Below are 22533 nucleotides of genomic sequence, written 5' to 3' on the forward strand. Positions count from 1 at the left end.
TGATGATGTTGACAATTTGTACTTAATTCTAATAAAGCCGACTAGTGGATTAACATTTATTGGTGTGTTATTGTTGTTGTATTTATAATTTTAATAAAACAATTTAATTATTATTTTATTTTCTTAAAAATGTATTCTTCCCTTTATGTTGGGTTTATAACATTTGATATCACATTTCCCTTTCGCATTTTTGTTAGACAATAAGAGCACATAAAAAAAATATTTAAATAATAAATAATACTTTGGTTTTTCTAAAATAATAAATAATTACTTGGCATTTTTGTTTGATATACAAGAAAACAATAAAGGAGTTAAAAAACGTCGCCTGAGAGATTCGAACTCTCGCGGGGAAACCCCATGTACTTAGCAGGCACACGCCTTAACCACTCGGCCAAAGCGACGTTTTTAATTAGGTTGTAAGTTTTTACTTATTATTTAATAAAAACCGCGATCCTCTCTACCCTATATAGGTTTTCTTACAGGTCCTCCCTCCCGCTTCTCTTTTACCCCTTGGGAGCGCTTTCTTTACCGTCGGCGTCATGTATCGGCCGCCGCCGTATAACCGCTCTGGCGGCAGGGGCGGTGGTGGCGTTGGGGGCTTCCGCCACCCCTCCTTACCCCCTCAGAATCTAAACTTCGCCTTTCCCGGCAATCTTCAAGGCCATGTAAACCCTCCAAACCCCTTCCAGAACCCTAGCTTCCTCCAACCTCCCTTTTTGCCCTACCTCCAGAACCCATTCTTTCCTCAGCCGAATCCTTCCCCCAACCCCCAAGCCCTTCTTGACAGGGTCAATGCCGCCGCCACTAAGGCTCACCGGGACCTCGTCGCCGCCGGTCAGAGCGTCTCGTCGTGGAAAGTGTCGCAGGCCGCTCTCCTCGCTCTAAAGATCGATTCTTGGAGCGCCTTAGAGTTTCAAATTCAGGATGTTCCATCCCTCCACAGCCTAATCGTCACAGAAGGAAAGGTGGGTTCTTCCTTTCCTCAATCTCTATACACTTTTCCTTTGTCGAACGATAGGAAAACCACAGGATCAAGAAACTTCTGTTTTGTTTTCTTTTGTTCTTTTGTATGTTGTTTTTCCTTAACTCTAGGTGTTTATCAGATAAGTGCATTTATACACTGTTTCCTTGGTGCACGGAGGATCACGTCACTGTATGATTTGGAGGTTGCAGTATGCAAGAACGAGGGCGTTGAGCGGTTTGAGGAGCTTGGTCTGGGACCGCTGCTTCGGCACCCACTCGTCGAGCATTATTTCTCTCTTGCTTCTGATGTGACTGATATCTTCAAGATAACGACCGAGGAAATTATTGATTCATTAAAAACTTTTATGGAGAAACACAAGAAGACAATCATGGTGGAGGAATTTTTGGATTTTCTTGCTGAGAATAAGTTGGTATCATCCAAGGAAAAGCTTTGTGTGCGCATTCAGAGCTTAGGGTATGCGCAACCTACCTTATTTTTAAAAGTTCTAAGCTTCTTAAAGGAGTGGTGTTGAGTTGATGACTCTGTTGCTGTACACCAATCATTTAATTCTAATGCATCTTCTGTTTTGACAGAAAGATTAACTTAATGGTGTGAAAGATTTTTAATATTAATGTTTTTGTTGGTTTTGTTTTTTTAAAGCATGGTCTTGGATACAACATGATATTGCCCATCTAAAAAAAAAAGTTAACCTCATTATATGTTGACAAAAGATTACATTTGAAGATATATTTTGTTTAATTGATCCAGTAGATCATCATATATGTAATAGTGTTTACAGAAAAATGTCACACGAAATGTTAAGGAAGTTGTCTCATTAATATTTCATAGCAAGTTAAATGACCAAATTGGTTATAGGTTCCCTCTTATGTACCATATGCTAATGTTAATATGCATACATGTTTAGATTACTAATATGCTTCAGGTCTTTGATCATGTATTGGTAAGTCAAGTATTTTACTAGTGTCTTCGTCTAACATGGATATAGAAATAAATTTGGAACACTCATGCTTCATAGGTATCTCGTTACAAGTATTTTTCATGGGTAATGGTGCTGTAAGGATATGTTATTTATCCTTTTTTCTTATTTCAATAGTGCCATCCTTTCATCTCTATATTTACTTGTTATTCTGAAATCTGAATTCTGAATCAACAATTTCTGGAGTTCTCACTGTGAACTTGTCTTCTACTACAGTCTTTTCACTATGAGCTTTTCATCTATAAAATTTTGCATAATCTGTGCCCTTCCTTCTTGGTTGGAGTATATATATATATATATATATATATATATATATATATATATATATATATATATATATATATATATATATATATATATATATATATATATATAAAATTAGATCCTTTTTTGCTAATGTTGCTGCTCAGCCTGCTCTAGAAGTAAGTTAGTATCATACTTCATCTAGGCTTTTTTTTTTAGCACACATTTCTCTGCAGAACTTGTGCAAGCACTGTCACACACAGTTCTCTGCAATTTTTGTGTAAGTTTTTCTATGGTTAAGTCAGTCAAAAGTATATTCTTTATATCGCTAAAATCATGCTTATTTTCTTAATTTTCTTGCTTATATTTCTTTATTTGGTTGAATAACAGATGAGCATAACCAGAAAATTGCTCTTCTCTTGAATAGGCCAAAAATGCAGTCATGTTGTCCTTCTTTAGTTAGATTGTTGACTGATGGTTTTCTGTTATTTCAACTGTCCTAGTTTCTGTGTGACTTCTAAACTGCAATTTTGCTGATGGCAAGGAGATCCATTCACAACAATACCAAACAACAAGGAGGCCATAATGTCCCAACTAGTTGGAGATTTATTATTAATCTGAATATGGGAACCTCAATTGTATATACTTATTATCATTCTGACATATTTGTAACCGTCGGTAGTTAGGCGGAACTACTTGATAATTTGGGCATCTTTGTCTCTCATGCAACCCTCTTGGATTTTGTTCTTCTGTGTGTATTTTAAATTTGTGGACTATATTTATTATATTATTATAAATAAAATAAATAAATTAAAAATGAAATAAAAAATTATAATACCAATAACATTAAGAATATCATTATTTTCATTAACAGAATATGAACGTGAAAGAATAGAAAAAATTTCCAATTTAATTTATATTTTCTTATGCTTTATCATGTTGTGTGGTGTCTTGATTTCTATGTATAATATAGTGAAACCTAGATTGTCTTTTGAAGAGCAAGATGCCACTTTTATTCCCCAATTAATATGTGGTAAAATGCAATAGGCAGCACCAACCTTTTACTTTTAATTTCTCCATGTTCATATGGTTTCTTTCTCTTTGTCAAAATCTTATGCCTTTATAGTTTCTTTGGATTTTTACGATTTGGCTATTATTTTCTATTTTGCCATTGTCTAGGATGAAACTTGTTTTTTTAATATAACATTATGTCCCACTTGTCTCATGTTTTTCCTAGGATAAATCAGTTTTCTAAAATGCTTATTTTAGACCACAAAACTCATTTTCTACTAGGTCTTTGTTAATTGGTTGTCATCCATAGGTTGCATATATCTTACATTCGGGAAGCCAAAAAAACAGAAAAGGCAACTATCAGCAAATGTTTTGATGTAAACAAACATTCTGCTCCACAAAATAGAAAAAGGGACTCATCACAGCCTCCAAATATGCGCTTGCAAAAGCAGGTGCTTGAGAAGAGGTTTGGTTTGTTATCAAAGCGTATCCAGACCTTTTCATCTCAATGGGATGATTTTTCTGGTAAACATATCCGCTTCGAGTCCTCTGATAGTGATGATGTTGATGATGATGTCAACTATGATGATGATGATGGCAACGATGATGATTCTTTTGAGAATGATAAAGGATTTATGTGCCAAAATCAAAGTTCTCATGATAGAGACAATGGCAAGCGTGTGAGTAGCTGTCCTTATCCATCCACAACTGAAGAAATGGTTCGTCTTGGGCTCAGACCTGAAACAACTAAAAAATCAACTCCTGATAGTGATAAGTCAACAAAGAGCCGAGGTAAGAAGTTGTGTGACAAGAAAAGGAAGTTTGAAGAGAAGAAGGGTCATTCTTCATGCAAGTTGCTTAAAAAGGACTCCATCAAGTCAAATGGCCTAGAGAGATTGCATGAATCTACTCTTGCTAGCGTTGACATCGAGAAGTTCATTACAACATGGAAGGAGGCTTGCCGGGAGCATTCTATTACTGAGGTATGCACAATAAGATTAATGCTATTGGCTGCAAAATATGATGATAGTTAAATACTTTAATTTTGCATTGTTGTCATTGCTTGTTTCTACATGCTTTTCTTTGGCATATATGCTGGCAAAGGAGTCTCATACTTCATAACATATTAGACTTTGTTATATACTTATATCATATTCGAACAACTAAAATATTACATGTTTACTATGTTAAATTTCCATCTGAGGGTATTATCAACATTTTTTGTGAAGTGAACAAACTCTTACACCAAACTTTACTAATTGCTGCAGGTTCTTGATATGATGGTGGATTTCTATGCTCCAACAGTCACGCAAAAGAGAAGGTTGAAGAGAATCTTGTTGTCACACCCTGGTGTTGTCTTACTGAATATTGCTGTAAGTTTTCCCTCAGCAATGTTATTTCTCTTATATGAAATGTTTCAACAACAGTCATAAACTGAATGTCTTGGGAATTTGCCCTCATTACTGAATATTGCTGTAACCTTCATTCACATTAGTTGATCACTTTCCTCACAAGTCTTGGGAATTTGTACTTGGTAACTGCAGATAACATCCATTAAACATGGAATGGTTGATAGTCTTTATGATTCTTTGCAAGCCTTTGGTGAAGCTGAATTAAGTGCCACCAAGTCTGGTTTCTCTGCTGAGATGATATATATTGGTGGGCCTGTGAATAAAGAAACTGCTATGATAAATGCTAACGAGAGCACAAATGGATTGAGCAAGAGTAAGCACTTTATCTTTTTTGTCCTTCTTTAACACCACATATCCCTTGCTTGTTCTTCTTTCAAAAAAATAATAAGATGTACTTACAATTTTTGCAGTTGATTTTTTCTTTATCTTGTGAAATCATCAAGGAGAAGACGTTTTTTTTTCTCTTCATGTTCACATTTTATTTGGTGCATGCCATGGTTTAAGGTTTAGGACATAACATTTGGTACAAACTGGTAATTACCATTTTGATGATAGACTGTTATGCTAAGTGTACAATTTTTCTCAGTCTAGTTTGAAGTTTGAACTTGATCCAGTAGGCGCACCATATTGGGCTTACTAGACAGTAAATTGACTGGTACCAAACTGCATCAGACTACAGGTTTACCCTTTACCGTCAGGACCACTCGCCACTCGTTTTATTAAATGTGTCGGACGATGTGTTTTTTTTCTTTCTTCTCTGTCAATATCAATATGCATCGGCACTTACCAATACCAGAATGATCTGCCAACTGATATCAGTTCTGGACTGAGATTGAGATTTCAATCTTCAGCACAGAAGTTGTGGGTTTTTCTCTTAAGGTAAACCCATTGGGAATAGCTCAGATTGAGGATAAGATGAGGAGCTGTTTAAGATGGTATAAACATGTTGAAGAAGGCTTGTAGATTCATCAGTTGAATCTAATTGGCAAGTCAGTTAGTGCTATGTGTGCAAAGAGAGAGACACTTAGACACAAGAAAACTTCATCATAAAGACCACAGATGGACTTGTCGGTTTAGTTTGACTGGTTACATTGCTCTAAATAAAGCTCAATGGCATAAAAAAGATTGCTGTTACTGGTCCAAACTCCAATGTAGTGGCCACCTTATTGACTGTTGTTGTCGTCGTCAATTTCTCTCTTGATGTGGAAGTGTTATTTTTACCATGAATATCTACTTTGACATTGTGATTCATATTGCAGGATTCTTATCTGGTTCTGATGCTTGCACATTTTAGCTCTCTCCTTTATCTTGAATTTTCATTTTCAAGTTTGGATTTTTATGTGTACTAAAAGTAAAAAATTGTAGCTTCTTGACTTTTTATTCTTGCCCATGTGCAGGCGTAACTGTAGATGACATCATTAAGAAAATTTCTGATTATTTGGAGTTGGAAAATTCTGTTGACAGAGAAAGTGCTTTGCATTCAGGACGGATATTATGGTTATTAAAACAGCTTTGTAATTGTGAGAGTTGGCTGGTAACTCATTTTTCTGTGGACGAATTTAGTTCTTTTGGTTATGGAAATTTTTTAGAGTTCTTAGAAAGATATGCTTCATTGTTGCCACGTGAACTATATCAATTTTTAAATGAGGTCCCTTTTGATCCATCGTCAGTGTACTTTTCCATGCGTGAACAACAACTGAGAGCTATGCTATGTCAGGCTGACTATAACTGGATAAAAGATTGTTCTATGTCCAAAGTTGATGCTTTTGTGCTTCTTAAAAGGCAATTTCCAACAACCAGCTTCCACATTGTTGGGGATAAATCTGATAAATGCTTTTTGAATCTTATCAAGTGCCAGGAAGATAATCATGGTCCAGGCTGTGTTCTATTTTCTGCAGCATTGTTGGGGAAGCAGTGGTCAGTGTCAGAACACGATGAAAAAATGATTCACCAACAAGCATACACATCTGGAACTTCTGCTTTTGACAATGCCATTGAATGTTTGCTTGCAGCCCCCATGTTGTCGGATCTACTATCCTGGTCGCACTGGGATCTTGTATATGCTCCTTCATTTGGTCCACTAATAGACTGGTTGTTGAATGACTTCCACACTAAAGAACTATCTTGTATAGCAACAAGGGATGGGAAATTAATCAGGATTGCTTCTTCAGCAACTGTTGATGAGTTTCTGGAAGCTTTGATTCAACTTTCTTCATTCCAAGTGGCTTTAAAATTGTTATCACTGTTATCTTTGTATAGAGGGACAAGTCATGCTCCTTTATCCCTTCTAAAGTGCTATGCACAACGAGCCATGGATGTTATTATAAGAAATTTCATTGATTCAAGTGAGGCTGCCAGGGAGAATTCTATTGATACAAGTTATCTGCAAGATTTGCCGACTTTTCGCGAAGACTTTAATATTTTACCCTGTTCTGGTGATTTTCAAGTAATTTCCCAATTTACACAGGAGAGCGTGCTTGGCAAAAGCATTTCTAAGATGAATAAAGCTTTTGCTGTTATTGCAAGGATTATACTTGAATGTCTAGGTCTTCTACCTTCAGAATTCTGGAACTTTGCAGCAGATATATTGGTCTCTGGTCTTCGATTCTTTACTAAGCAAGCTCCTCTGGTTATTTTGAACGAATGCAATCAGCCTGATCAACGTCTCATGCTTCATGACATTGGATTTTCACTTGGAGTAACCGAATGGGTTCAAGACTACCATGACTTCAGTTCCACAACCGTGATGAACTCAAGGACATCACAACCAACTTATTCTTTGTGTTCTGAATCTGGTGTGGATGGAGATCATACACCGGAGTTATTTGTGAACCCTTCCTTTAGCAATGACAATTTTCATATTAGCATTAGAAATGATGTTCCTTTTCCAAGTAAGAACAATGAATCTTTTTCTGGAGGTAAACAGAAGGAATCTGTTGATTTACATCCTGGGTGTCAGAAAGAGTGTGATGATGACTTCAACATGAAAATTCTTACTGGTGTGACCATTGACAACTCAAGTATGCCAGACTACAAAAAGATGCAAGACGCAACCACTATCATTGAGGCTATTCGCCGTGAAGAGTTTGGTTTGGACCGAAATCTTAATGATAAAGAGAGTTGTTTATTAAAGAAACAGCATGCACGGCTTGGAAGAGCGCTTCATTGTTTATCACAAGAATTATATTCTCAGGATTCTCATCTTCTTTTGGAACTTGTAAGTTCATTGACTCCATAGCTTTAAGGCATTTAAGCACATTTGTGTTGTAGCTCTCCTACTTGTCTTAAAAATTGAACATTCAATTTTGTACTTATTTTTTTATTTATGATTTAGATCAGATTGTCCTATTCTTCCAACTTTTTGATATGTCAGCAGTTCAATCCATTTATCAATTCAACAATTAACAATTACCTGGAATGCAATTCATCAATGCCATGCGTTAACCTCACTGAATACTCTTCTAATAAAATAATTTACTCTGGTTTTCCTATGGTGATTTTAGTGTTCAGAAACTAAATATTTTCCTAGCTTAACAATTTGGATTTGTATGTAGGTTTACAAATAATTATGCAGCAGCAAGCTAGGATGCAAGTATACAATGTAGGTATACAACATCACAAGTAGAAGGGTAAAAAGCTAATTAGAAGGATTGCTTGATTGGAATAGATATGATTTTCAAGGTTCTTGAATTTACTCCAATCTGATTGGAGTTCAATCAGTTTATAGCCAAGGAATGATTTAACTTATTGATTGAACAAAGCACCAGCACTTCATGGTAGGAAAAAAAGAATCTCAAGGATGGAGATTCAAACTGATGCTTTCGACTGCCTTCTTGAAAGTTTACATAATTGACTTCTTAATCCTTTATACACAAAGCCTCTCAGACTTTTCTTTTGTCATCCATTCATCATCTGAGAAAGTGGTTGTTTTCTCTTGGTCTTTCTTTGAGTCATGCAATTCTTACTTTTACAATTGGGATTTGTTTTTAGTTCCATTATTGTCAAACTTCTTTTTAAATGATTGTGAATTTGATATTTTTCTGTACCATCCAAATCTTCTTCCTCTTGGTGGCCAATTTTAAATATTCTATCTTTGGAATGCCTGAAGTGACTTCTATTTGCACTTAGTTACACAGTTTTTTTGTTACCTTCCCATGCTTGTTGATTTTGACTGTTGTAGTGCTGTTGATAATACAGTTGTGTCAGGTCTTATATTTAAGCTTCTCTTGTTTCCTCTCCCCCAATATTTTAGTGAACCATACCTGTTAGCATTTTTACTGACGTTTGATTATATATCAGGTACAAAATGCTGATGACAATGTTTACTTACATAGTGTGGAGCCAACACTAGTCTTCATTCTTCAGGAGACTGGTATTGTTGTTTTAAACAATGAGGTCGGGTTCTCTGCTGACAACATTAGAGCACTTTGTGATATTGGAAACTCAACCAAAAAAGGATCAAGTGCAGGATATATAGGGCATAAAGGCATTGGGTTCAAATCAGTATTTCGGGTAGGTTGGATCCATACTGTGCTGGTTCATTATGCTGATTTCATGTTAGAATATGTTTCTTGTGGAGTATGAGATCCATATACTTGCTGCACATTTAATACCCTCGAGATAAATTGCTAAAGTGTGGTAAGTTATAAAATAACATGTACTTGCGTCTGTTTTGGTCTCTAAACTGTGGTTTGAAATTTTTGATTTGGTAGATTCCGGTCAACATCCACTTGAAATGATATGCCCAAACCACCAAATTACTGGGGAATTGGCTGATTTCTGATGACAGCTAAGACCAGCAATGTTCTAGCTGTTCCTACTGTCCTGGTCAATATTCAACCCTTTGTTTGCTTGCCTGATCTATATTCCATTTGATTCCATTTTCTGCGGTGGGCCTTTGACCAGTCCCAAACAATTCAGGAACTACTCCTGCCAATTCATTCCATAATATGTCTGGTTGATTGCAAAAAGTTAAAAATCTTTATTTGTAGTACACTATGGCTTCTCCCCAAGCTGGAGCCACGTGCACTGCTCTTTTTGTTAAGTATGCTGTCTCTGGCAATGATCCATCTATTCGATCTTTGAAATCTAAACCAACAAGTCATCTTAAATCTGAAAATTTTTATTTCCCCTATAGTCTGCTAAGCAGGCTGAGACTTATTAGCATTGGTTGGAACCGATTGAAGTTATGGTCTCAACCAAAACAATTCATGAAACTATGTTATCTGGCTTTTTTTTTTTTTTTTTTTTTTTTTCTAATTATGAGGAATTCGCCAGTTTTCATATACCTCCAGAGTTGATTATTTTGTTAACTGTGGGTAATCACTACTTAATAGTATGGACTGGTAAAGGTTTTGGGGTTAGTTCTGACATTATTAGTGTTCTTGGGATCACTTCTGATCTTGAAAAGGTAGATATCAGAGTTATGTTCTGTTGGAAAATAAGTGAGAATATTAGAAATAAAATTCGTCTGCTAAATTTCAGGTAATATGATGTGTGAGTTAGAAACAGGTTTCTTGGATAAAGCTAAGTAGCTGCTTATGGATGATATACTGTTCACTTACTTTCGGCGATATTGCTGCCCTATAGAATACTATAGGAGTATTTTGTTAGGACGGGTATCTAGAAATGTGCTAAAGTGCCATGAAGGAGATTAAATTGCTGCTAGGAATTGTTTTTTCAAGTCCATGCTAATGAATGAGACAGCCCCTTAATTAATGGCTAATAAGGTCGATTGGAATATATCATAGAAGGGGTAAAGAAACAGTCATTAATCACCATTTTGTGGGCATGTTTCTACTCTGATGATTCCCTAATTTCATGTGCAAATTAAAAAAATTTTTGGTGACAGAACATATTTCTTTTCTGGTGATTAATTGAAAGTTTTTTCTTGGTGATGGAAAACCTTGCTCTGAAATATGGAGAACTATATAATTATGCATTTTAGACAGCCCAAATTCATGCGAACTGTTTGACTCATATGCATAACCTGCATAATTGCTGCTTGATTTTTGTCATCATTCATCATTCTTCAGTTATTCTTCATCCTTCCTCGGTGTGCATGGTCACATCTTTCTTTTTCACCATATGGTAAGTATGTTGGCTGATATTGCAACATCGCCTGTATATTTTTTCCTCATAAACTTATTTTAACTGATTTCATGCAAGTGATAATAAAAGGTAGCTTTCGTTGTCTAAATTCGTTGATCTGCAGGTAACAGATGCTCCTGAAATCCATTCTAATGGGTTTCATTGTAAATTCGATATTACTGAGGGTCAGATTGGTTTTGTATTGCCAACAGTTATCTCTCCTTGTAATATGGACATGTTAAAACAATTGTTATCTGGAGAGGATATACAAGCTGATTTTACTTCCTGGAGTACTTGTATAATTCTTCCATTCAGGTCCAAGTTAGTACGAGGAACAACTATGAGCTCCATCATATCCATGTTTTCAGATCTTCATCCATCCTTATTGTTGTTCCTTCATAGGCTTCGATGTATCAGGTTTAAGAATATGCTCAATAATACATCTATTGTTCTGAGAAGAGAAACAATGGATGATGGCATTGTTAAGGTTTCTCATGGCAATGAGAGCATGAGTTGGTTGGTAGTAAGTAAAAAGTTGCAGGCAAGTGTCATTCGCCAGGGTGCACGAACTACAGAGATTGCCATGGCCTTCACACTGCAGGAGTCTGAGGGTGGAGAATACAGGCCACTTCTGAGCCAACAACCTGCTTTTGCTTTTCTTCCTCTCAGAAATTATGGTCTCAAATTTATTCTTCAAGGGGATTTCATTTTACCTTCTTCTAGAGAAGAAGTTGATGGAGATAGTGCCTGGAACCAGTGGTTGTTATCTGAATTCCCAGCTTTATTTGTTAGTGCAGAACAATCCTTTTGCTCTCTTCCTTGCTATCGGGAGAATCCAGGAAAGGCTGTAACAGCCTTTATGAGTTTTGTTCCACTTGCTGGGGAAGTTCATGGGTTCTTTTCTCATCTTCCACACATGATTATTTCCAAGTTGCGCATGTCAAATTGCTTATTGTTGGATGGACCTAGTTTGGTTTGGGTATTGCCTTGCAGAACACTGAGAGGTTGGGATGAACAGTTTCACCTTCTTTTATCTGATAGGTTGCTTCAGAAACATCTTGGTCTTGGTTATTTGAATAAGGATGTTATTTTGTCTGATACACTAGCTAAGGCTCTTGGTGTTCAAAATTATGGACCTAAAGTTTTGATTGATCTCATCTCATCTTTATCTCGTTCTAGAGATGGTATCAACTCTTTGGGTCTAAACTGGTTATCTTCTTGGTTTATTATTCTTTATTCTGCATTGTCATCCCAGTCTTCTGTGCAGTTTTCTGAAAATATTCGGATGGAATCTGACCTAGTCAAGACACTTAGAAAAATTCCACTTATTCCACTTTCGGATGGCTCATATGCCTCCATGAATGATGGTCCAATATGGTTGCCATGTGATATCTGTGGTGCTGGGACTGAAGGCAAACAGTATCAAAATGATTTTCCTAGATTGTATGACAAACTTAGGATTGTCAACCCTTTGCTTTTCTCTGCCCCAGACATTACTACAAATTACATGGAAGAGAAAAAGGTAGACAACCTGATACAGATGCTATCCAAAATTGGTGTCCAACAGTTGTCTTCTCATGAAGTAATAAAAAGTCACATTCTGTCTGCCTTAGATAAAGAAACTAAACAAGATGAAGATAACAGCTGGAAGATTGAATATTTGTCTTTTATTATGGGTCATCTTCAGTTACCTTGTGCAAGTTGTGAATCAGAAAAGGAAGACATAATTGCTGAGTTACGTAAAAGATCCATAGTTTTGACAAATGCTGGTTACAGATGCCCAGATAATGAACCAATACACTTTTCCAAAGAGTATGGTAATCCTGTAGACATTAGTAAACTGAGCACATTAGATTTTCAGTGGCTTGAAGTTGATCTTGCATATCTGAAGCATCCTAGTACCCGTTCATTATCATCTGTGCCAACAATTTGGAGGGATTTTTTCAGAGAGTTAGGTGTCACTGATTTTGTGCAAATTAGCTGTGTTAAAAAGCATGCAGCTGATGTTTTACTTTCTGTGGGTCCGATTTGTGATAAAGATCTTATGATTGAAACTTCATTCATCAACGACTGGGAATCATCCGAGTTAAATTATTTGTTATCTATCTTATCCGCTGAGAAGTGTCGAGATAAGTGTATTTATCTTCTGGAAGTCCTTGATAAAATGTGGGATAATTATTATAGTGGAAAAACGAAAAGCTTTGTTATCTCCAAATCTTCTGGGTACAAGAAACCTATTGAATCGTCTTTTATGAAGAGCATACGTAACATAGGATGGATTGCATCAAGCATGGACTTGGAACTTCACCAGTCAAAAGATCTATTTTTTGATTGTGAGGAAATTCGATCTGTTCTGGGTAACATGGTGCCCTATGCTGTTCCGCAGGTTGTGAATATTAAATTTCTGTTTATATCTTGTATATACATGGTTTAATAGTATGATTTAATAGCAATTGTATAGAATTTTCTTTTGTATTCTCCAATAGTTGGTTTCAGAGTAATGTTAAATTCGTTTTGTTGGTTTTTGTTGTGCAGATTACTAGCAAATTGCTTTTGAAAGAGATTGGGTTCAAGACGCAGCTATCACATGATGATGCCTTGACAATGCTCAACTACTGGAGATCATCAAAGGCTCCTTTCCTTGCAAGGTACTCTTTTATTATTTGACTCCCTCATAACTTTCTGTTTTGTGATTTTATTTGTAGATTCTTTTTTGCAATTAAGGATTCATGACTTGAGCACTCATGGTATGCCAATTATTCAATTAAACATGATGTACAATTGTGCCTTCTATAACTGTAAACACTTGTAGAAGAAAAACCTTGGGAGAAACAATAGTGCTACTGTAATTTAACAGCAAGTTTTTGTGTTTGATGAACTGCACTCTTGGTAATTATTGAAGGATTATGCCAGAGCAAATGAATATGGTCAAAATTGTTAACTGATTCAGATATATTCATTACATTGAGCATGTGCATTAGAAAGTATGGTAGGATGGGTATTGGGTAAGTGTTTGCGTTGAAATGTTCTTTTTGGGTTGTGATTTTAGCATACTAGCTGGTCAAGACCTGAACCATTTAATTAATTCTTTTATGCTGAATACTAGCTTACTATCAACATTGGATATGCTCAACAGGAATCCCACCAGACCATACTGTGCATTAAGATTTGCTGATTTAGACCCAGCCTATGAACCTAATGGGTCATCAGTTGGGTTTGGTTGGTTAGTGTTGGTTGAAGTTGATGCCCCTATAAAGATTATATTAATAGAGTCTTAGCAATGTATCTATTTCAATGCCCATGAGCATCATTAGGCTTATCTGGATTTTTTCAAGCTTGGATTTTTATTAAACTAAGCTGAACTTGGTTTATTTCATGACAGTAAAGTACCACATGCAAATAGTTCAAGAGTGGTTTGATTCTTTTGTAGCTTTACGAAAGAGTAAGTATATATTGTAATTCTCTTGATTGTTGCAACATTTATTTGTAAAATGCTGCTATTTTGTATTACATGGCCACGCTCATATATTAAAACTTTAGCAGAATCTTGTGCTCATTTGTGCTAAGAGTATTACGTACATAGCTGGGATAGTTATTAGGGTTCCTAATCTTGAATCAGCAATTGCCTATGTAACATGCATGTGGATACAAGAGGTAGCATGGTATAGACACGTTGACACAGCATATCTTTGGAAATTAGGAACATATGGGTGATAACTATATATTTTATGTATATTTCCTAGCAATAATTTTTTTGGAAATTTTGCACTTCATGGTAAGTCAGAAGTCCAAAATTCATACATATTTCCTGTAGTATAATAGATTATGTCATAAGCTAACACACGTAAAACTTGTGTCCTTATATTTTCTATGATATCCAGCACATTAGGATTTATCTATAGTGTCGATGCTTGATAAAAGACAAATGGATGCTGATATAACAAACATTTATGGAGTGTCATGCTCCACAGGTATTGAAATATCATCGATAGATCATGTGGAAGTTCAACATGTAGGTCGGAAAGGATATATTTTTTCTCTCTGGTAATTTGATTAGTGCTTAAGCCTCGATCTTTTAGTTTTTCATGTTCTATTTTATAGAGAAACTAAATTCATGAAGAAAATTTTGTTACTGAGGTAATTAATGATGTATCATCTTTATATTTTTATGGCTAGGGCCTAGGAGATTGTTCCTTCTTGGGGCATTCTAGTGAGCGAGCTGAATCATAAAGATGTTCTATTAAATGCAGTTATAGTTACCTAAAAGAAGTATTGTTTAATATGTTATTGCACCATTTTTTCTTGATTTTTCTCCATTTGTTCATGATTTTTATTCTTCAGTTTAGTAGTGTATAACATGCTGCTTGTTGACATTGTTTCAGTGTGAATCAAATGTCGAAGTTCTATACGTTTATCTGGGATGGGGTTGCTACTTCAAGATTGAATATAAATAAAGAATTCATTTCAAGTTGTTTTATATTTGTTCCATTCCTCAATACTTCTACATCTAAGAATGCTACTTATGGAACTTTTCTTTCACCAAAGGACGTGTTTTGGCATGATCCAACTGGATGTGTTGATAAGGTTAAGGAAGTGCTCCAGTGCATTCAAAAGAGGAAGTCAGATTTCCTTCCATGTGAAATGCTGTCCTCTGTCTACCCTGGCCTTCGTGAATTTTTTGTGCAAGTGTGCCATGTGCATGAGGTTCCTCCATTTGGTAGTTATCTTCAAATATTACTCCAGTTATCAAGTGTCACTTTGCCCTCACAGGCATCTCATGCAGTAAGTGCACTATTGTCTCTGATGGTCTCTGTCTATATACGCACATATATGTTGAATCTCTATTTTTTTTCGTTTATATATCTCTCTGTATGTCTGTTGTTCTCAGGAACATGTTTAGTGACAGTTTATCTTTTTTTCAGGTTTTTCAGGTTTTCTTGAGATGGTCTGATGATGTTAAATCTGGATTGGTAAAGTCCAAGGACATTCTTGACTTGAGAAATGATCTTCATAATTTGGAAAGCAGAGTACTTCCAACCATGCAGGATAAATGGGTCTCTCTCCATTCTTCATTTGGTCTCGTATGTTGGGCTGACGATGAGGACCTGAAGCTGCAGTTTAAACATTCTAATGGCATTGACTTCTTGCAGTTTGGTGAACTTAATAATGAAGAGAAAGAAATGCTTTCTGGAAAGATTGCTGAATTATTCAAAAAATTAGGTCTTCCTGCCCTTTCAGAGGTATGAAGCCATTTTTTTTGGAAATTCTGGAGGTTGTTATTTTATTTATTCATTCATTTTCATCAACTAAAGTGTGCTGCTGCATGCTTCAGGTTGTGTTTCGTGAAGCAATATTTTATGGGACAAGAGACAACAACGAAAAGATGTCTTTGATAAATTGGGTCTTACCTTATGCTCAACGCTACATTTATAAACTGTATCCAGACAAATATTCGAACTTGAAACAGTTTGGGCTTGAGAAGCTAATCCAGCTACAAGTTGTTGTAGTTGAGAAGTTGTTCTACAAGCACTCTCTGAGAGGTTGTGGTAATACTTCTAAGAAGCGCTTTGAATGCTGCTGCCTTTTGCAGGTCCAGCACCTATATCTTTTCTTTTTTTTTGTTTAAATCTTATGTTTATATTTTTTGTAGACCAAGCTTTTGTGTGCTGGAGTTTTCATTTCTTAGGTGTTCTTATTATTATAGACCCTCTTCTTGCTTGACTTTAATGATTGTATGTAATTTTCTACATCTGGAAATCTTCTGAATTAGTTGTGCTAAGAATGAAAGTTGTGAAAGATATGCTTGTGAACTTAAGAGCAAATGTCCTTCCAAGTTCTTGACAAACCTTAGTTTATACAATATTTTGATTGAAAATTCTTTAGGACCTTATCCTCAGTGTAATATGAATTTTCCACTTGCTTTTGCTTTTGTTTTTATTTATCATGAATTAATTTCATGGATTATTTTTGAAAATGTTCTTATTGCTGATGGAAGATGCCCTGAGTGATGCATCATGAGCTGAGGTAACTGGCATGCCCCATGCTGGCACCTGTACTAGGTAACTTCATCAGTGATGTTCCATTAGCCAAGCTACATTGCATACCTCATGCCTGCGCCCATATTATGGCCCAGAACATTCCACATCCAAGTAAAATGTCTGTAATCATTTGTTTTCGCTTTTTCTTCTACTCTGCTGGTTGGTATCTCTGCTATGGTTAACTCACTTATGATCTTTCTCAAAGTCTTTTTACATGTTATCCTTTAAATTAGTTCCAAGCCTCCAGGACAATTGCATCAGGTAGCTAGCACACTTGCACAAAACTGTCAGAATAATAAAATATCAGATGAAATGATATCAATGTCATAGAAATTTCTCCTAAATGCAATATGTGGGAATGCTCCAAAGATTAAAAAAACATTTGTTTTATTTGTTCTGTGTTTTTGTTGAAATTTCGTATTTAAATTAAACAAAAAGTTAAACATAAGTTGTGTTCACCTTGCTGACATCATGTAGAAGGTTTTTTTAACTGGATGTTTATGATATAGGATATAGGAGCTATCAAATAGCTAATTTGTTTCTTTTACACTCTTACATGCTGATTTAGATAAAATTTACTGAATTAATGGTTTGGTGTTATGTTATTTGGTGGAAATTTCTCAATCTGAAATCATTTTTTAAGGGTGTCTGTACAAACAGGCCATTAACGCTTTGATTGTGTACAACTGCACATAGCATGTGAAAGGGTTCAGGTGAGTGAAATTTTGGGTCTGCACTGTGGATTCAATGAATTAATGCAAAAACTGCCTTAACCAGGGTTAAGTAGCTCCCTGTCTCTCTTAATGATGAAAAGATCTACATGTTGGTAATTATATATTCCAAGATCCCAAGTTGCAAGTGTTGTCAGTAACGTATAGCTTTAAGCTTTGTTTACGACCTTTTATTAACTTAATCTGATGACATATGCTTTGAAGTTGTTATTGTGTATCCTTGATACCTTTTCTATTATCATGCTGAGACATTAAAGTTTGCTTGTTTCTTCAGGGGAGTGTTCTATATGCTACTCATACTGCAGATTCACACTCCATATTCTTGGAGCTCTCACGATTTTTCTTTGATGGGTCTGCCGAGCTACACTTTGCAAATTTTCTTCACATGGTCACAACCATGGCAGAATCTGGCTCAAGCATTGACCAGACAGAATTTTTCATCGTGAATAGTCAAAAGGTTCCAAGGCTACCTGATGAAGAACCTGTTTGGTCTCTATCTTCCGCGGTTGAAGAACTTGATTCTATCACCCAGCCAATACTTGCTCCCTGCTCTAATGCTGAGCAGAATGCTTCTATGCCTCAAAGGAAACCAGGCATCTGTCCAAGTTGGCCACCTACAGATTGGAAAACTGCCCCGGATTTTAGTCATGCCAGAAGATATCCTCTCTGGTCAAGACCAGGAATGGAGTCATATAGTGGCTCTGAGGCACAGCTGAGAAACCCGCCTGGACTTACCACACAAATTGAGGTTCTTCCTGATCCCATTGAGATTGATGAAGATTGGGTTGTAGAAAAGGGCTTGGCTTCAAAGAGCTCATCTGTGTTGCAAGATGATTCTGGGATACTGAAAGAAGAAACTCAGTTGGTGGATTCTTTTGATGCTCTCGACAGCCAGGTTAATTCTGTTTCAGAAACCAAAAATGAAAAAATTGATCCATCGGTGCGTCCTGGCCCAGATTTAAGCTTGAAAATTTTGTCGAGTTCACTTGAAAGGGCTAATATTTGTCTGCAAACACTAGATGACCAGCAAACACGTAGAACTGGCAGGCTCGGGGAGATCATTGCTTACAATTATCTAAATAGGAAAATGGGTCCAAATATGGTGAAATGGGTGAATGAACAAACTGAGAGTGGCTTACCATATGACCTGATCATTGGACAGGAAAGCCGGGAGTATGTCGAAGTTAAGACCACCAGATACGCAAGTAAAAACTGGTTCGAAGTGTCAGTACGGGAATGGCAATTTGCATCAGAAATGGGTAATTCGTTCACCATAGCACATGTGGCTCTGTCGGGCGAGAAGAAGGCCAGTGTCACACTATTGAAGAATCCTCTGAAACTTTGTCATCAGAATGCTTTGCGATTAGCAATTTTCATGTCAACTCAAATCAGGGACTCAGTGGTCAGCAGTTAGAATGAGTAATCTTATCTTTGTAGGTTTATTCTCTTGCTCCCATTTGTAAGGAATGATGTGTTGGCTTAATTGGCTCAAATATCTGATCGAGATCAGGTTTGGGTGGAAGTTCTTCCGGAAACCCTTTCACATCTCCTTGATAACATTTAACAGAGGGCGGATGTTATGGTAAGGTCTTTATTTTACGATCTGGTGATCAGAGCTGGAATCACATGCATTGATGTTTGGAGGAGTTCAAACCACATACATTGATGCTTAATTGCCACATTAGCCATAATGGAACATTCGATTCAGGCGAAGAGTGGCAATGTTGAACGATAGTTTGTATTGATCAACTATATGTTTTTAATGCTGATCATTGATGTGTAAATAATATATATCCTTTTCCCCTTATTTTTTATATTTGTATATTAGGTAAATTCTCATAAAAGTCATTGCCAGTTTGCCACTGCATATATATATATATATATATATATATATATATATATATTGGTGGGGATGGAAAAAGGGGAAGAAGTGGTAACAGGTCAACACACTTGTTGACTCGGGATGGAACTCCAGCCTCTCGCTACTTATCCTTCACAACTGGGTCACGAGGTCCGCCGCTGCGATCAAAAAGACGATCGGAAGAAGGGAGGTTGCAGGAAGCTTGGCCATGGATTTGCGTGTGCCGTTGCTGTCGCTCCTCCTACTCCTGTGCCTGCCGCCGCAGCCATCGTCGTCGTCGTCGGATCTTAATCCAAGCGTGTTCGAGGCGGATGCGGGCAACTGTACAAACATTCCCTACCCTTTCGGGGTCCGACACCTGTCTTCCTTCATCCCCGGTTTCGAGATCGACTGCAACGCCGGCGGCGGCCTTCCCACTCTGTCGATCGGCACCAAGAAGCTACAACTCCTGAACATATCGGTGCAAGAAGGCTACGTGCGCGCCTTACTCAGTTCGATCGCCTTTGGGTACTGTAGCAGGAGACTTGCAGCCCCAACCACCAGGATCAGCCTGGAAGGCACTCCCTACACCTTCAACGACACCAGGAACAGGTACACGGTGATCGGCTGCGACGCCATGGTCGTCTTCCAGGGCCCCGGCCGCTCCCACGCTCACAACGACACCAGTGGATGCGTGGCGTTCTGCGCCACCCCGTTCACCCTGCAGAGCATGGTGAACGGCTATTGCTCCGGCATCGGCTGCTGTCAGACCGCCGTCCCCCGCGGTCTCAAGAGCTTCGACGCCAGCTACAGCAGCATCAGGAACCTCACCGACTGTCACGTCAACGACAGTACCTGCAGCGAGGTGTTCTTGGTCGACCAGAACGACTTCACCTTCTCTGCGAGAGACGTCAACACGATCACCGGTTCCACGACGCGGCCGGTTGTCCTGGACTGGGCGATAGGGAACGAGACGTGCGCCGAGGTCAAGCGCAGGAACAAGTCGGAACTCGCTTGCGGGCACAACAGCGAATGCTACGACTCCCCAAACGGCGGCTACCGCTGCAACTGCTCTCATGGCTACGCCGGGAATCCATACCTATCATCTCCACAAGGATGCACAGGTACATCATCTCCCAAGGGGAAAACAGTAGCCATCGCCGGTAACGGAGTATCCTCCAGTGTTAACCTAAACGGTGACCTTATGGATCGATGGCTTTGCAGATATCGACGAGTGTCGCGACCCGCAATCGAACCCTTGCGTGTGGAAATGCTTCAACGAGGAAGGGGGCGTCCACTGCTCTTGTCCTCCGGGAAGCAGTGGAGATGGCAGGAAACAGGGATCCGGTTGCCAAAGGGACACGTTCCTTGAGATTGGTTTAGGTAGTAGGTCATACTCAAATCTCCTTGAACTCCTCCTTCCGCAGTTTAATAGAGTCGCCATTAAATCCTTGTCGTGCAGGAGTTGGGCTGTCCCTTTTGGTCATGATCGTAGGAGGAGGCATCTGGGTATACTTCGGACTGCAGAGGAGAAGGCTCACCAAGCTCAAGCAACAGCACTTCCTGCAGAACGGAGGCTTGTTACTGCAGCAGCATGTCTCTTCAAGGGAGTTCAGCGCCAGAATCTTCACGATCGAGGAACTGGAACGGGCGACCGACAACTTCGACGAGGTTAATGTGGTCGGGCGTGGAGGACACGGGACGGTGTACAGAGGCGTCCTACCGGATCAGCAGGTGGTGGCCATCAAGAGGTCAAAGTTCATGGACGAGAGCCAGATCGAACACTTCATAAACGAGGTGGCGATCCTCTTCAGAATCCGCCACAGGAACGTGGTTCGTCTGCTCGGCTGCTGCCTGGAAACTCAGATCCCGCTGCTGGTTTACGAGTTCGTGTCGAACGGAAGTCTGTTCCAACATCTCCACGAAAGCAGCGGCGCTCCTCCCCTGTCGTGGGAGACCCGTCTGAGGATTGCCACGGAAACTGCAGGAGCGCTCGCCTTCTTGCACTGCAAGCCCTCCGCTCCGGTCATACACCGGGACGTCAAGTCCGCCAACATACTTCTGGATGAGAATTACACGGCGAAGGTATCGGATTTCGGGGCTTCCCGATTGGTTCCGCTCAACCAAACTCATGTGACGACGCTCGTCCAGGGAACGCTCGGGTACTTGGATCCCGAGTACTTCCACACCAGCCAGCTGACGGAGAAGAGCGACGTGTATAGCTTCGGGGTGGTTCTGCTGGAGCTGTTGACTTCGGAGAAGCCGATATCGTTTTGCAGATCGGAGACGGCGAGGAACCTGGTGGCACATTTCTACACGTACCTGAAGGAGAACAACCTTCTTAATCTGGTGGATGCGAAGCTGGTGGAGGAGGCCGGGGCGATGCAGTTGCTGGCGATAGCCCAGGTCGCGAAGACTTGCGTGGCCCTGGAATCGTCGGAGAGGCCGACCATGAAGGAGTTGGCGGTGGAGCTCAGCGCACTGAGCAGGCTTATGAAGCGGCACGCGGAGTTGCGGCGTCCTCAGGAGGAGGAAGACGGCTCTTCACGCAGACTGGCGCCCCAAGGAAGCGGGAACGATGTCGGACGAGACGACGCGGAAATGCATCTGTTGTGGCAAGACGACGAAGGATCATCCAAAAGCAGAGGAAATCCACCTCTGTGATTGCTTAACGGAGACATAATTCTCTCTCTCCCCTCAGAGGAATCAATCATCTTTGGGGACAAATAAAGAATCAATTCTACATCGATTGAAACTTAAATCCAATTTTTAGACTATTTTCTCTCATATTGTAATATGAATATTATTTTAACGAATTTACAATTATCAATTAGAAAAGCAAAATGTGCAATTGTTCGGAGTCAATGAAGAACAAATTGAGAAGAGAAATCATGTGAATTCTTTTTAAGGAACTTTTTATTTAGTTTCTTTCTTTTAGAAAATATGATCCTTACATACTTTATATGACGGTGAAAATATTATTTAACAGTCTCGAAACAATATATTTTGTATAATTTTTGAAGGTCTTAGATAAAATATCTCAACATCATAAACTGTAATCTCATATTCGTCATTTATCCCTTTTAATATATATATATATGTATATTAATAATCAGTTGTAAAGATTATAAATAATACTTAAATTCTTTGATACTTTCAACAAATCTAAAGAGGAATATATATAAATTTGTTAGGGTCTCAATGTCA

General features: G+C 38.3%; 2 protein-coding genes and 1 non-coding gene across 3 annotated transcripts; 2 read left to right on the forward strand and 1 right to left on the reverse strand.

The window, feature by feature from the left end:
• Positions 1 to 319: 319 nt before the first annotated feature.
• TRNAS-GCU (transfer RNA serine (anticodon GCU)) lies at positions 320 to 401 on the reverse strand. Its single transcript has one exon. It is a non-coding gene; the product is annotated as a tRNA-Ser (tRNA).
• A 111-nt stretch (positions 402 to 512) lies between these two features.
• LOC135627815 (protein NO VEIN-like) lies at positions 513 to 19293 on the forward strand. Its single transcript, XM_065134154.1, has 13 exons — positions 513 to 965; positions 1104 to 1438; positions 3526 to 4198; positions 4484 to 4588; positions 4760 to 4940; positions 6025 to 7844; positions 8927 to 9139; positions 10842 to 13103; positions 13253 to 13365; positions 15100 to 15499; positions 15640 to 15957; positions 16050 to 16307; positions 17761 to 19293. Exons 1-13 carry the CDS (start codon positions 540 to 542, stop codon positions 18898 to 18900), a joined length of 8244 nt encoding a protein of 2747 aa, XP_064990226.1. The 5' UTR covers positions 513 to 539; the 3' UTR covers positions 18901 to 19293.
• A 106-nt stretch (positions 19294 to 19399) lies between these two features.
• LOC135627816 (wall-associated receptor kinase 5-like) lies at positions 19400 to 22191 on the forward strand. The gene is made up of 3 exons (XM_065134155.1): positions 19400 to 20450; positions 20551 to 20709; positions 20789 to 22191. Exons 1-3 carry the CDS (start codon positions 19556 to 19558, stop codon positions 21988 to 21990), a joined length of 2256 nt encoding a protein of 751 aa, XP_064990227.1. The 5' UTR covers positions 19400 to 19555; the 3' UTR covers positions 21991 to 22191.
• Positions 22192 to 22533: the final 342 nt, after the last annotated feature.

Source organism: Musa acuminata, chromosome BXJ2-11, assembly GCF_036884655.1.
Source record: "Musa acuminata AAA Group cultivar baxijiao chromosome BXJ2-11, Cavendish_Baxijiao_AAA, whole genome shotgun sequence".
Taxonomy (NCBI): Eukaryota; Viridiplantae; Streptophyta; class Magnoliopsida; order Zingiberales; family Musaceae; genus Musa; species Musa acuminata.

Bases quoted from the DNA above. Each gene is read 5' to 3' on its own strand.
- LOC135627816 (XM_065134155.1), top strand. From the start codon at position 19,556: ATGGATTTGCGTGTGCCGTTGCTGTCGCTCCTCCTACTCCTGTGCCTG. The intron at 20,451-20,550 runs GTACATCATCTC...ATGGCTTTGCAG, and splicing joins ATCTCCACAAGGATGCACAG to ATATCGACGAGTGTCGCGAC. The intron at 20,710-20,788 runs GTAGTAGGTCAT...CTTGTCGTGCAG, and splicing joins GTTCCTTGAGATTGGTTTAG to GAGTTGGGCTGTCCCTTTTG.
- LOC135627815 (XM_065134154.1), top strand. From the start codon at position 540: ATGTATCGGCCGCCGCCGTATAACCGCTCTGGCGGCAGGGGCGGTGGT. The intron at 4,589-4,759 runs GTAAGTTTTCCC...TGGTAACTGCAG, and splicing joins TTGTCTTACTGAATATTGCT to ATAACATCCATTAAACATGG. The intron at 13,104-13,252 runs GTTGTGAATATT...TTTGTTGTGCAG, and splicing joins TGCCCTATGCTGTTCCGCAG to ATTACTAGCAAATTGCTTTT.